Raw genomic sequence first — 10,453 nt, forward strand, 5'->3', positions numbered from 1 at the left:
GTTTCTGCTGATGCTGTGAATCTCTTAAGCCATTAATCAGCTTTCACCTTTTCCGGAAAGCCTAGTGTGCCGTCTATTGTGAACACTTCTGTCTGTTTGCTACTGTCTTCTGGTTTCCTGAAACACTAATTAAGCTAGAGGCTTCCCCATCCCACCAGCAGCTGTAACCTATAACAAGTGTTTGCCTTGTTGTCAGGGAGCTCCAGTTTGCCTGCCTTTCTGTAGGGGCTCTGGCAAGCTTTCCTTCTTCCATGGAGGCACTCTCTTAGTAAATGCCAAAGGACGCTTTTTGTTTGTTACTAGCAACTGCTGAAGAATTTAACCCTCAGCAACATCTTGATCAAATAGAATGAGTGGTTGCCTGCCAGCTTTGCATCTCTGAAGGATATTGTCCTTAGTGCTTTACGTTTTTACAAAAGAAATAGAAACTGTAGTAGCACTGAACGTGTGTAGTGTTGATTATCTGTAACCTCAGCTATGTGATGCTCTGTGCTGGAAGTCAGGAGAGCATGCTGTGTTAAAACACCAGTGTCTGTCCTTTGGGCCCTTCTGGCTTTGGTTAAAGGAGCTGAACTTGAGTGTGCTGGAACTGCAGTTCAGGCAGCTTTTACTGAGGAATGTATAATTGAGGAGCTGCAAATGTGAATGGCTTGGTTGATATGACTCTGTGCTGGTGTCAGGTCTCTTTTATCCACTACAGACTATGACTCTGGGATGTGTTCCCTGTACAAATTATGGTTGAAAACAATCCCAGCTGCTTAAATGTGGCACAAATCTTTGCTCCAAGACTTGGCTAGAAAACTGCCTGGGTTTCCCATAATAGTGGGAAAATAGCAAGCAATAGGGGGAAACATGGCAGTTTCTTTTGCTGATAGCTCTGTAAACTAATCTTTATAGGGCAATCAGGTACTCTAACAGTATATCCCAACACAAACAGCTATAGAAATCTGCCAATCTGTACTGGTCTGTTCTCAGTCCTGCAGAACGAGTTGTTCTTTCTAGCAATAGTCTGACTCTGTAAGCAAAGATCAAAGTGCCTGTTAAGGAAATGTTAACTTAAGGATGAAATGTAATTTCTTGTGGTTAACTCCTGATGGCCTTGGGGAGGGTTGTTCCCTTCTTGAACCGTTTTGGTTCATGTAGGTAGGCCTTGAAATAAATAGGACCCAAAGTGATTACCTCCCCAAGAATGGCAATGAACCAGGCTGCTTTAGATTGATCCCGTGATACTCCACATACACAGTCTGATTCTCTCTCTGAGAGTATCCTGGCACAAGGTTTGTCAGAGACTCCAGGTTATCTGAGCTGTTCAGAGCAGGACTTTAAAGTGCGCATGGAAGGCCTGGAGCAGTGGAGGGCTCAGTATGTGGTGCACAGTGCAGGGGTTTATAGATACATTCCACGGACCAATGTTTGTTCCTCTGATGATCCTTTGCCTTTGAGGATCTTATCAACAATTGCAGCTGGAGGAGAAAGTAGCTTAGCTTTTTACATTTCCATTCTCGGGTGAAGAGACCCCTGAAAATAAAGCTTTAAGCATGGGTGTGACACAAAGCCACAGGGTAAGGTAGATAGCAACAAAGCAAGCATCACATCCCCCTTCTAATGATCTAAACTTTAGGTTAGTTGCTTTTTTTTTTTTTTTGCTCAGCACTTTGAAAACACCACAAGTACCAGTTGACAGCGTTCCCCTGTTACTTTTACCTGTCAGTTCTCAATAATAGAGTAGCCCGAGCAAGGACATAAAACAAGTTTAATGACTTGCATGGCTTAAGTTCCATTCAGTATTGCCATAACTCATGACCAGTTTGCTCTCTACAGCTTCTTTTTCAGAGAGAGTGCGGAACATGTCTCCAGATGAGATCAAAATCCCTCCTGAGCCTCCTGGCAGATGTTCTAACCACTTGCAGGTTGGTATAAATCCACTCTGTTGTTTTGTTGTTGTTGTTGTTTTAAAGGCTTGCAATTCAGTAGGGAGGGGGGATATCTGGGAAGTCTGCTCAGTATTTTTGTGCAAGTTAAAAATCCAGCATTAAAGCTGGGTTTTTACCACACTGAATTTGTGAATGCACTGTGTTAATGCTTTAGACTTTACAGCAATTCTAGTTTAGGAATCTCAAAGTAGTAGTTTAAAGCTGTTTTCCAGTCTCTGTGGGTCACTTATACTTTAAAATGGCCCTTGATCCCACCAGTGACACATAAGCAATGTTTACTGTGAAGGCTGCTATCCTCTTACCTCAGCAAATTCAGCTCCGTAGGAAGGAACAAATCATTGTTTTTCTATATGGGCCTGAGAGTACCCTAACTGGAATAGTTGAGGCAGCATTGACTGGATTCCTTTTCCACCTACATATCTGTAGATGATAAACATTTAGAGGGAAAGCTAGTAACTTAGAGGCAGCAAAAGAAAACAAATGCATGTTTTCTCTGGTGCACACCCAAATAATTGCAGTAACCAACTTTGCAATAACCTTCTGCTCTGTTCTCCTCCTCCTGATGGAGGGCAAACGAAAGAGCAGGGGCTGCTGTTTCCTACCACCCATATGAGTTTTAACTGCAGTTATCTTCCCAGTAGAAACACGAGTGAAGAGTCACTTCTGGAATGCTCTGTAAAGTAAGCTACTAATGTGCAATGGTGATTCAGAATGACTCACCATCCAGATCATGCTTTCTTCTTCTCCACACAGTGTACCTGGGCACACCCATTCCTCCTCTTGTGCTGTAGGAGGATTTTACTGTTCTGACATCAATGAATTAGAGTGCGTTAGATCTGAGGAATGCACAGAGCTTGAGAGAGCAGACAGAATAAAGCAGATTTTCTTCCCCTTTGACAGCAGTTTACTATGTTAAATCAAAGGAGAACTTGTCCTCTGTTAGCAGGTCAAACCACATCTTAGAGCACTTTGAGCAAGAAGATGGGATTGTTCTTTAGACATGCAAAATGTTCTGGACTTTTCACTGTTGATTTGCTCTTTCCTTTTGTCAGATTCTTCCTCTAATAAACTATATCTTGAACTCTGCCAGAGGGAGTATTTCTTATTATAAAGTTGACTGAGTAATTCCCCATCTGTGGACTTTGTGAACCATATTGCTACCTCCATGGGGAGGGGACAAAAGGGAACACCTATTCAATCATTTCTAGTCCCCAAATTCACCTTTTTGCAGTTGTTCCTTCAAACCTCACAATGTGTGTGCCAGATGTGGAGACTGTGTAATTTCTTCTTGCTAGTTTTGTGAGGACTTGATGAAAATTTATCTTACAAAGCTTTTTAAAGGTTGATGAAACAGGAGTTTCATGTCAGCTCTTAACAATCCTCTTTTATTCAGGTGTAGGCAAACCCTTAGGCAATAGTCAGTTCTGTATTCAAGTTGACTGTCCATATGGAGGAGACATGAAGTGACTTACCCAGAAGCAACAAAGGAAAGTTGACTCAACTCTCTCATCCTGAAAGACTGAAGGCCTAGCCTCTGGTCTTACTTTATATGCCTCTTGTACATGAGAAACTTGTGTCAAAAAGAAAAGATGAAGGAAAATACTGAGAATATTCTCCTAGTAGTACCACTAAAGTTTGTTCCATCTGAAAGTTTCTGCTTTTGCTATCCCTTCAGCATCACCAGAGTAAAAATACTTTAAGGTCTTTCACTACCTTGCTGAGGAAGAAAAAAATCATGTTTATTTTGAAATCTTTCAGTCTTCTTGGAGAGTAGACTGCTTGAAATGTCCAACCTGAGTCAGTTAAGTTGCCTTTTGCAGGGGCTTGTGGCTTCAGTAACATACCCATAGACTTCATAACTATGTGAGTGATCTGCAAGGAGAAGCTGATTCCATTGAACTGGCCACTTGTGCCCAAGCAAGGATTTACAAGTGCATTGTTCCTAAGAGCATTTGGCTGCCAGTAGATACCACCAGCAATACTTGATGATCACATTGGGTTTAGTTGTCCAGCAGAGCTCGGCTCTGCTCGTCTGTTACCCAGACATAGCCATGAGCCTTGCTTTCTGTGCAGTGTAGCCCAGCAGCTGTTTTTCAGGTCCACGCACGCCTGAGTCTGAAGGTGGGTATGATGGCCACAGTAAGTTGTGGGAGAACCTTTGTGGAGTTCACCTGTCCCTCTCAGAACTGGCTTCTACTTCTCTACAGTCATAGCTGTAAAGGGAAACAACAGACTGGGAAGACAGAGTGTGCACTACTGCCTCAAATACAAATCTTTAATCACTGAAGCCTTCAGAATGTGCAAAGATCAATTCCCTTACCCATCCAGACAGTTCATGAAGATACTTTCAGACCTTAAGGGAGGGAGTGTCTACTAATCAGTCTGCCTGGCCTTAAGGGAGAGATAGAATCCTTGTTCCATGCAAGGAGGTCAGTGGTTCAGTTGGCTTGTTTCCACATGTACACTTTTGATAGTTTGCTGTTGCGCTCCTCTCTTTCGTACCAGCTCACTCTGTAATCTTTCTGCCTTAGGATAAAATTCAAAAGCTGTATGAGAGGAAAATAAAAGAGGGCATGGATATGAATTACATCATTCAGAGGAAAAAGGAGTTCCGCAACCCCAGGTGAGCCACCATTTTTTCCCGTGTGACCAAAGCACTACAGAGCAAATCCCAAGAATTTTCCTCTTTGTTGGAGTTGTAGCAGAAACAGGATTCTGAGCAAGAAGTACTACTGCTTACAAAAATGAGAGTCATAATTTGATTGTAACTGAAACAGTAAAACTCTTCTTTGTGTTCCTTGAGGCAACAACTAGAGTTGGTGTGTCAGATTTTAAATGTACAGGCTTTGGATGAAGTATTTTAGAAGATGTGTCTGTTCTGGGAGCTGGGAGCTTAATTTGGGGCAAGTGGGAAATAATACGGTTAATGGCAGGCCACATCCATCATAGCAAGCATAGCTTACCAGGTTCTGATTTTACTTTTCCAGTATGAAGAGGTGACAACTGCTTTCTACTAACAAATCTGGAACACTTCCATTTACTTCTAGCTCACTGGCTCTGTTCTGAACTCTTGTCTTTGCAGCATCTATGAAAAGCTGATCCAGTTTTGTTCAATTGATGAACTCGGTACAAATTATCCAAAGGTGAGGTGCAATACTTTTGGCTGGCAAGGGAGTGGATAAAAGATAATACAGGGGTGTAAGGTCTTACCTCAGGCTTTCTTGAGCCTGCTTGTTTAGAGGTCCTTTAAGGGAACTTTAGTCTGATCCTTTTCATTGAAGTGAACATTTTTGTCTGGTACTGAGCCCCAGTGCCTCCAACTTCACTATAATGATTCTGAACAAGAACTGATGAAGTGTGTAGATATACGTGAAACTCCTTGGTGGGAATAGAAGCTGAGCAGCAGAAAAATGCATGACTTATCCCAGCATCCTTTTGGCTTCAAAGCTGTTTCTTCGTTCACAACAGAACGTGGTCCTATAAAAGAAGGTCTGATGTGATCTTTGTGTCACTGGGATACAAGAAGAAATCAGTAATGAATATCATCAGTGAACAGAAATACATAAAACATTTTTGAACTGGGTTTTGTGTATATGTGGAAATAGCCTTAATCTGACTTTTTTTTTTCTTTAGGACATGTTTGATCCTCATGGCTGGTCAGAGGATTCATATTATGAGGCACTAGGTAATTCCAGGAAGTCTTTCTTTTGTCCTAACTTAGCTCTTTGTGTTTTGTAGTTAATTAACTGCTCTAGAGTCTTCACTTCCTTTATAAATGAGAAGTTATCACATGCTGCTCTTTAACTACTTCATTCTGATTGGATGTGCCTGAATGTTATTGATGCTTCATCAGTCTGGAAAGCCTTTTCATTTAAATTGGTTCTTCAATGTTTAAATCTCTTAAATCATTAATATAGTGCAGTAATGCTTTGATTAAAAAGCAGTAGTTAGTTTTATGACAGTTTAATTTTCTATACACAATTTGAAGGTTTTGATTGTTTGATAGGAAGTGTGTGAGTGAGAGAGAACTATGGATTTTTACTCTTCCTGGTGCTTCTTGTAACTTCTGATCTTTCTTAGCTAAAGCCCAGAAGATTGAAATGGACAAATTGGAGAAGGCCAAGAAGGAACGCACAAAGGTAGCTATTCAAAACCAAAAGAGATGGAGATGCAGGGTTTTTGTTTGTTTCCCTGCTGAATTTCATTTTGTTGCTTTGCTGTTTTAGTGAACTGTGCTCTGTGCTAATACTGTTTATTTTTCCCTGGTTCTGTCTTTTCTTCTTGCATGTCTTTTTCTAAGCTGCACAGATCAGTTGTTTGCCCTTCCTTATAGGTCTGTTTCTATAGGTTGTTTATTCCACTGGATTTCCTTCTGTTTTGTCAGTATTTTTAAACCAGGCATCTTAAAATGGTATTCAGTAAGCCAGATACAGGCAAAATAATGCATTAAGAACAGCTTTTTTTCTTAATCTATGACATTTTGCCTGGTGGCATAGCCTAGTTATAGCTTAATTTCCTCACCTTATCGCATTGTGAAACAGTATCTGCTTTCTGTTCTCCTTGATACTGCCGCCTTGGATCTAATTTCCAGAAATGTTGGGCCTATTTTAACATTAACTGGGCTTGTCACAAAATGTACATTCTTATGTACCCCCCAAAAAGAACACAGACAGGCTTTGGAAGATTTTATTCCTGTCCTTCAGTGGTGTTGCCTTTTAAGCTAGTGGCTGGCATTAGAAAACTATCTAATGTTAGAGATTGCCATCTAACCTTGCAGAAGGCTCCTTCCATATTCAGTATGTGGAGGTATTTTTTTCTTGCAGTGCATGCTGTGTCTTGCTACTTGTTTTGTTTTTTGTACAGTAACCCAGGTATCTGATTACGTCCTTGCCCATATCTGCAGTTTTGAAAATATGAGACTGCATGCTATTGTAGCTCTTGTTGCTAGGTTTCCTGCTATGATGCTGTCGCAGTAAATTGTGCAGGTAGGGACTTGTCTTGCATGTTTCTTAAAAGGAAAAAGAACAGGAACTTCTAACTGTATAAATACCTTTTTTTTTTTTTTTTTTAATGACCAGGATCTATCCTTTCTGAGCTCTATCAAATTCCTATGCTTATACCAGTTAACAAACACATTTTTATTGTATCTGACTTAAGAGCTGGGTTGCAGGAATCCTTAATGATCATGACTTCAGTACGCTTTGGCCTGAGGTCTACATCTTTCTCCCTGCTTGACAGTCAGCTTGGAGGCCAATGTCTTACATGACATTAAAGCTGCTCTTAAAAACATAGAGAAGTGATGTGGGTTAAGAAAGATTATGTATATTAACATTTCATTTTTATTTTCTCCCCTTCCTCCTGTGTGTGTCTCCCTTCCCAGATTGAATTTGTGACTGGCACTAAAAAGGGTACAACAACAAGTGCTGCTTCTACAACAACCACAACAGCCAGTACCACTGTAGGAGGTAAAGAACAGTTGTGATTGTACTAAGCTGCAGTAATGCTGGGATTAGTGCTTCCTGGAAATCCTGAATGCTCCTTATTGATTGTGTATATAATGTGTATATTGGTCTTCCAGGAGTTGACTAGCTTTTCTCTAGTCCCTGTGTCCCATAGCTGTCCTTCTGCAGTGAAAGCTTAGGAGACAGGTTGGAGAGTGAAGAGGTTTATTGGCAGGTCAAGAAACCTGCTGATGTTTATGGTTGTAAAGTGCTCTTGGGACCAATACATCTCAAGAGATTTAGAAAGACTGAGAATTGTTCTCCTGCCTACAGCCTGCCTTTTAAACTGAGAGGAAGATAAAAAAAAAAACCACTGCAGGCTGATGAGTGTGCCCTGTGCCTGTACCTGAGCAACTGAGATACGTGTGCTCTGTTAAAATTAAACATGCTTTGGGGCAGGGAGTGAACCTGTCTCCCATTTGGCTGGAGTTCAGGTGTGGAGTTTTACTTTGGCTCTTGAGGTATAAAGTTATCTTCCCTCCTCAACATTTACTGCCAGTATATGCTGAAATTAATGTGAGGGAAAGTTGTCTAGTCAAGCAGTGGTATATTAAGAGTTGACAAGACAGGGTGTTTCAAAGGGGATCAGTGACCCTTAACATGATGCTAATCCTCGTTTGTTTTATCTAATCAAATTCACAGACGCCCAGAAGAGGAAGAGCAAGTGGGACTCAGCCATCCCTGTAACAACGATAGCTCAGCCCACCATCCTCACCACTACTGCAACGCTGCCAGGTGTTGTCACAGTGACAACTAGTGCAAGTGGATCCAAAACTACAGTCATATCAGCTGTTGGCACCATTGTGAAAAAGGCAAAGCAGTGACTGGTGTGCTGTGCCTGGATTTTCGGACTTAATTGTCATTGAAGCCATTGTTCTCGGAAGGGAGGGGTAGCTTTCGCCTTTGGTAAAAGATGACAAGATTCTTTGAAACAGACCACAGTTCCCATTTGAAAGAATGGGGGCAGGAGCAGGCATGCCAGCTGTGTGCCCACAGGAATGGACCTCTGCCGAAAATGCCTCTGCCTTTTCTTGCTGTGGAAAGAACCAGTCTCTGTGTGTTGTGCTGGAGGAAGGTGGTATCTGGAGTCAGCTTGTAAAAGTTAGCTTATTAAATTACTGCGTTAGGGTCTTACCCTACTTGCAAGTCTGGTTTGGGGGGGCGGGGGGGAAAGGCAAGTAGTGAAGGAGTATCAGTATTACCTTTGTGTATTCCAGGTCACGCTCAAAGGCTGCTAGCAGGTTGTGATATGTGCCTCCCTTGTGTACGCTCCAAGGGGATTAAAGCAGAGACAATTGGTCAGTGTCCATCTTCAAATGTGTAGCAGAGACTTGGAGTGATCTACATCTATGAATTTGGACTCAGTCTTTGTTATAGTACTGACATCTGTACCTGTGTGCATATCTCTGTAGATCTTTGTGACCACATGTTAAATAGTTGAACTATTGAGGAAACTGTGCTGAAATAGTCTTGCGGGGATGGAGATTTCTATGCAGAACCCACAAGCTGTAGAGGTTTGATTTGTGAACTCATTTGCAAAGACCTGTGCAGAAAACTCTTCCATTGCCATGGAATGAGATTGGACAGCAGATAAGCAGAGGAGAGTGATCTTAATTGTGATATTGTCCATCTTTGTACTAGGTAGTGATGTACTGTGAAATGCACACATGGCAGTTACTGTTTGCTCCACTGTTGTGAAAAAGTATTTTCAGTTAAAAATTTTATTGTATAAATCTTCTTACCTGTGTAGCAAAAGATTATTATAAAAATGGAAAAGTCTTTAAAAAAACCCTGGTGTCATTGATGTGTCTGCATTTCTCGTCTCGGTGAGGGAGAATCAGTATCCATTTGTTGTGCTTTGGTTTACAGCTATCATTAGGTGAGTATGTAATAATTCCATGAGAGTGGGGGTGGCATGAAAGTTTTTTCACTTTTTTTTTTTAAATCTCAGACTCTGGGGAAAAAAAAAAATGGAGCATTAAACTGATTTTGACTGGAGATACTTTTGTTGTAGAGGATGTTCTGAAACACTTGGTAATTCAGCTGTTCTTAATGTTATTTTTTTTCAAACCTATTCCTGCATCTTAAATGTCTTCAAAAGGTACCTTCTAGTACTAGCACCTAGGTCTTTCATAAAACTTTCATCTATAGCGGCTGGTCTCCTAAAAAGGAGGCCAACAGTAATGAAGTGGTTTGCTCATTGTTTTGAGGTAGGTGGGATAAATAGCTTGAATGGTTCCATTTGTGTAGAGAAACAGCTGCTAACATGGACTTTTTTCTTCTTTGTAGTGGTCCCTCCAGATTATTTAAATGGTCTTTAATTCATAGATCATATTTTTCAGATTCAGTAATTGTTCTGTTTCCCATTGTTTTAAATTTCTACCCAAAGCCTGCTTTTTCTAGTGCATAAGCAGTGATAGGAAAGACACTTGCCAGATCAACAAAAGCGTAAGTTTCTTAGAATTCAGTGTTGCTTTTTCAGGTTTTTTTATATACCTTATGTCACTCCTGATCCAGACTTTGCATTTATTGAGACTTAAGGAAGAAATAAGAGGTTGGTTTCCCGCTTTTAAATAATTTCAAAATGTGCTAAGCACTTTGTCCTGGCAGTCATTTTAGCTTTAAAAAAAACCAAACCGTGTATCCAGGAATGCTCATGGGGGAGAAACCAGGGAACTGATGAGACTGTAGCATGGGAAGTTGGGGATATGGTGGAATTGCTCTTTTTAAAGCAATAAAATATTGAAAGGCATGAAAATAGTAAGACATCTCTGTTAAATTACTTTGCATTGGGCTGCTGACTTGATTCCTGCAAGCTTGTAACAGATGCCTTAACTCCATCCTCATCCTATGGAAGATGGTAACAGCTCCCAGGCTTCTATTTTGGGATTGTAATGTACTCTGCAGAGGATGATACGTTTCACCTCAACTGTTGAAGGTGTTTATTTCCTTGCCTTGAACAGAGTTTTCAGGGGGTTCCTTTAAAGGCCAAGGATGTACTTGTGGTGGGAAATACAA

At 40.9% G+C, this 10,453-nt stretch overlaps 1 protein-coding gene across 3 annotated transcripts in view; it reads left to right on the plus strand.

Moving 5' to 3' along the window:
* The window catches only part of SAP30BP (SAP30 binding protein), a 32,807-nt gene extending 22,612 nt beyond the window's left edge, over nucleotides 1-10,195 (plus strand). For 2 of the 3 annotated variants that reach the window (XM_052809117.1, XM_052809116.1), the window contains 7 exons: nucleotides 1,822-1,910; nucleotides 4,466-4,557; nucleotides 5,017-5,077; nucleotides 5,568-5,619; nucleotides 6,015-6,073; nucleotides 7,315-7,399; nucleotides 8,078-10,195. In XM_052809117.1, coding sequence (XP_052665077.1) covers nucleotides 1,822-1,910; nucleotides 4,466-4,557; nucleotides 5,017-5,077; nucleotides 5,568-5,619; nucleotides 6,015-6,073; nucleotides 7,315-7,399; nucleotides 8,078-8,259 — 620 coding nt within the window. In that variant the 3' untranslated portion in view covers nucleotides 8,260-10,195. The remainder of the gene's footprint in view (nucleotides 1-1,821; nucleotides 1,911-4,465; nucleotides 4,558-5,016; nucleotides 5,078-5,567; nucleotides 5,620-6,014; nucleotides 6,074-7,314; nucleotides 7,400-8,077) is intronic. The other variant, XM_052809118.1, reaches the window with a different exon arrangement.
* Nucleotides 10,196-10,453: the final 258 nt, after the last annotated feature.

Source organism: Harpia harpyja, chromosome 14 (genome assembly GCF_026419915.1).
Source record: "Harpia harpyja isolate bHarHar1 chromosome 14, bHarHar1 primary haplotype, whole genome shotgun sequence".
Lineage (NCBI taxonomy): Eukaryota > Metazoa > Chordata > Aves > Accipitriformes > Accipitridae > Harpia > Harpia harpyja.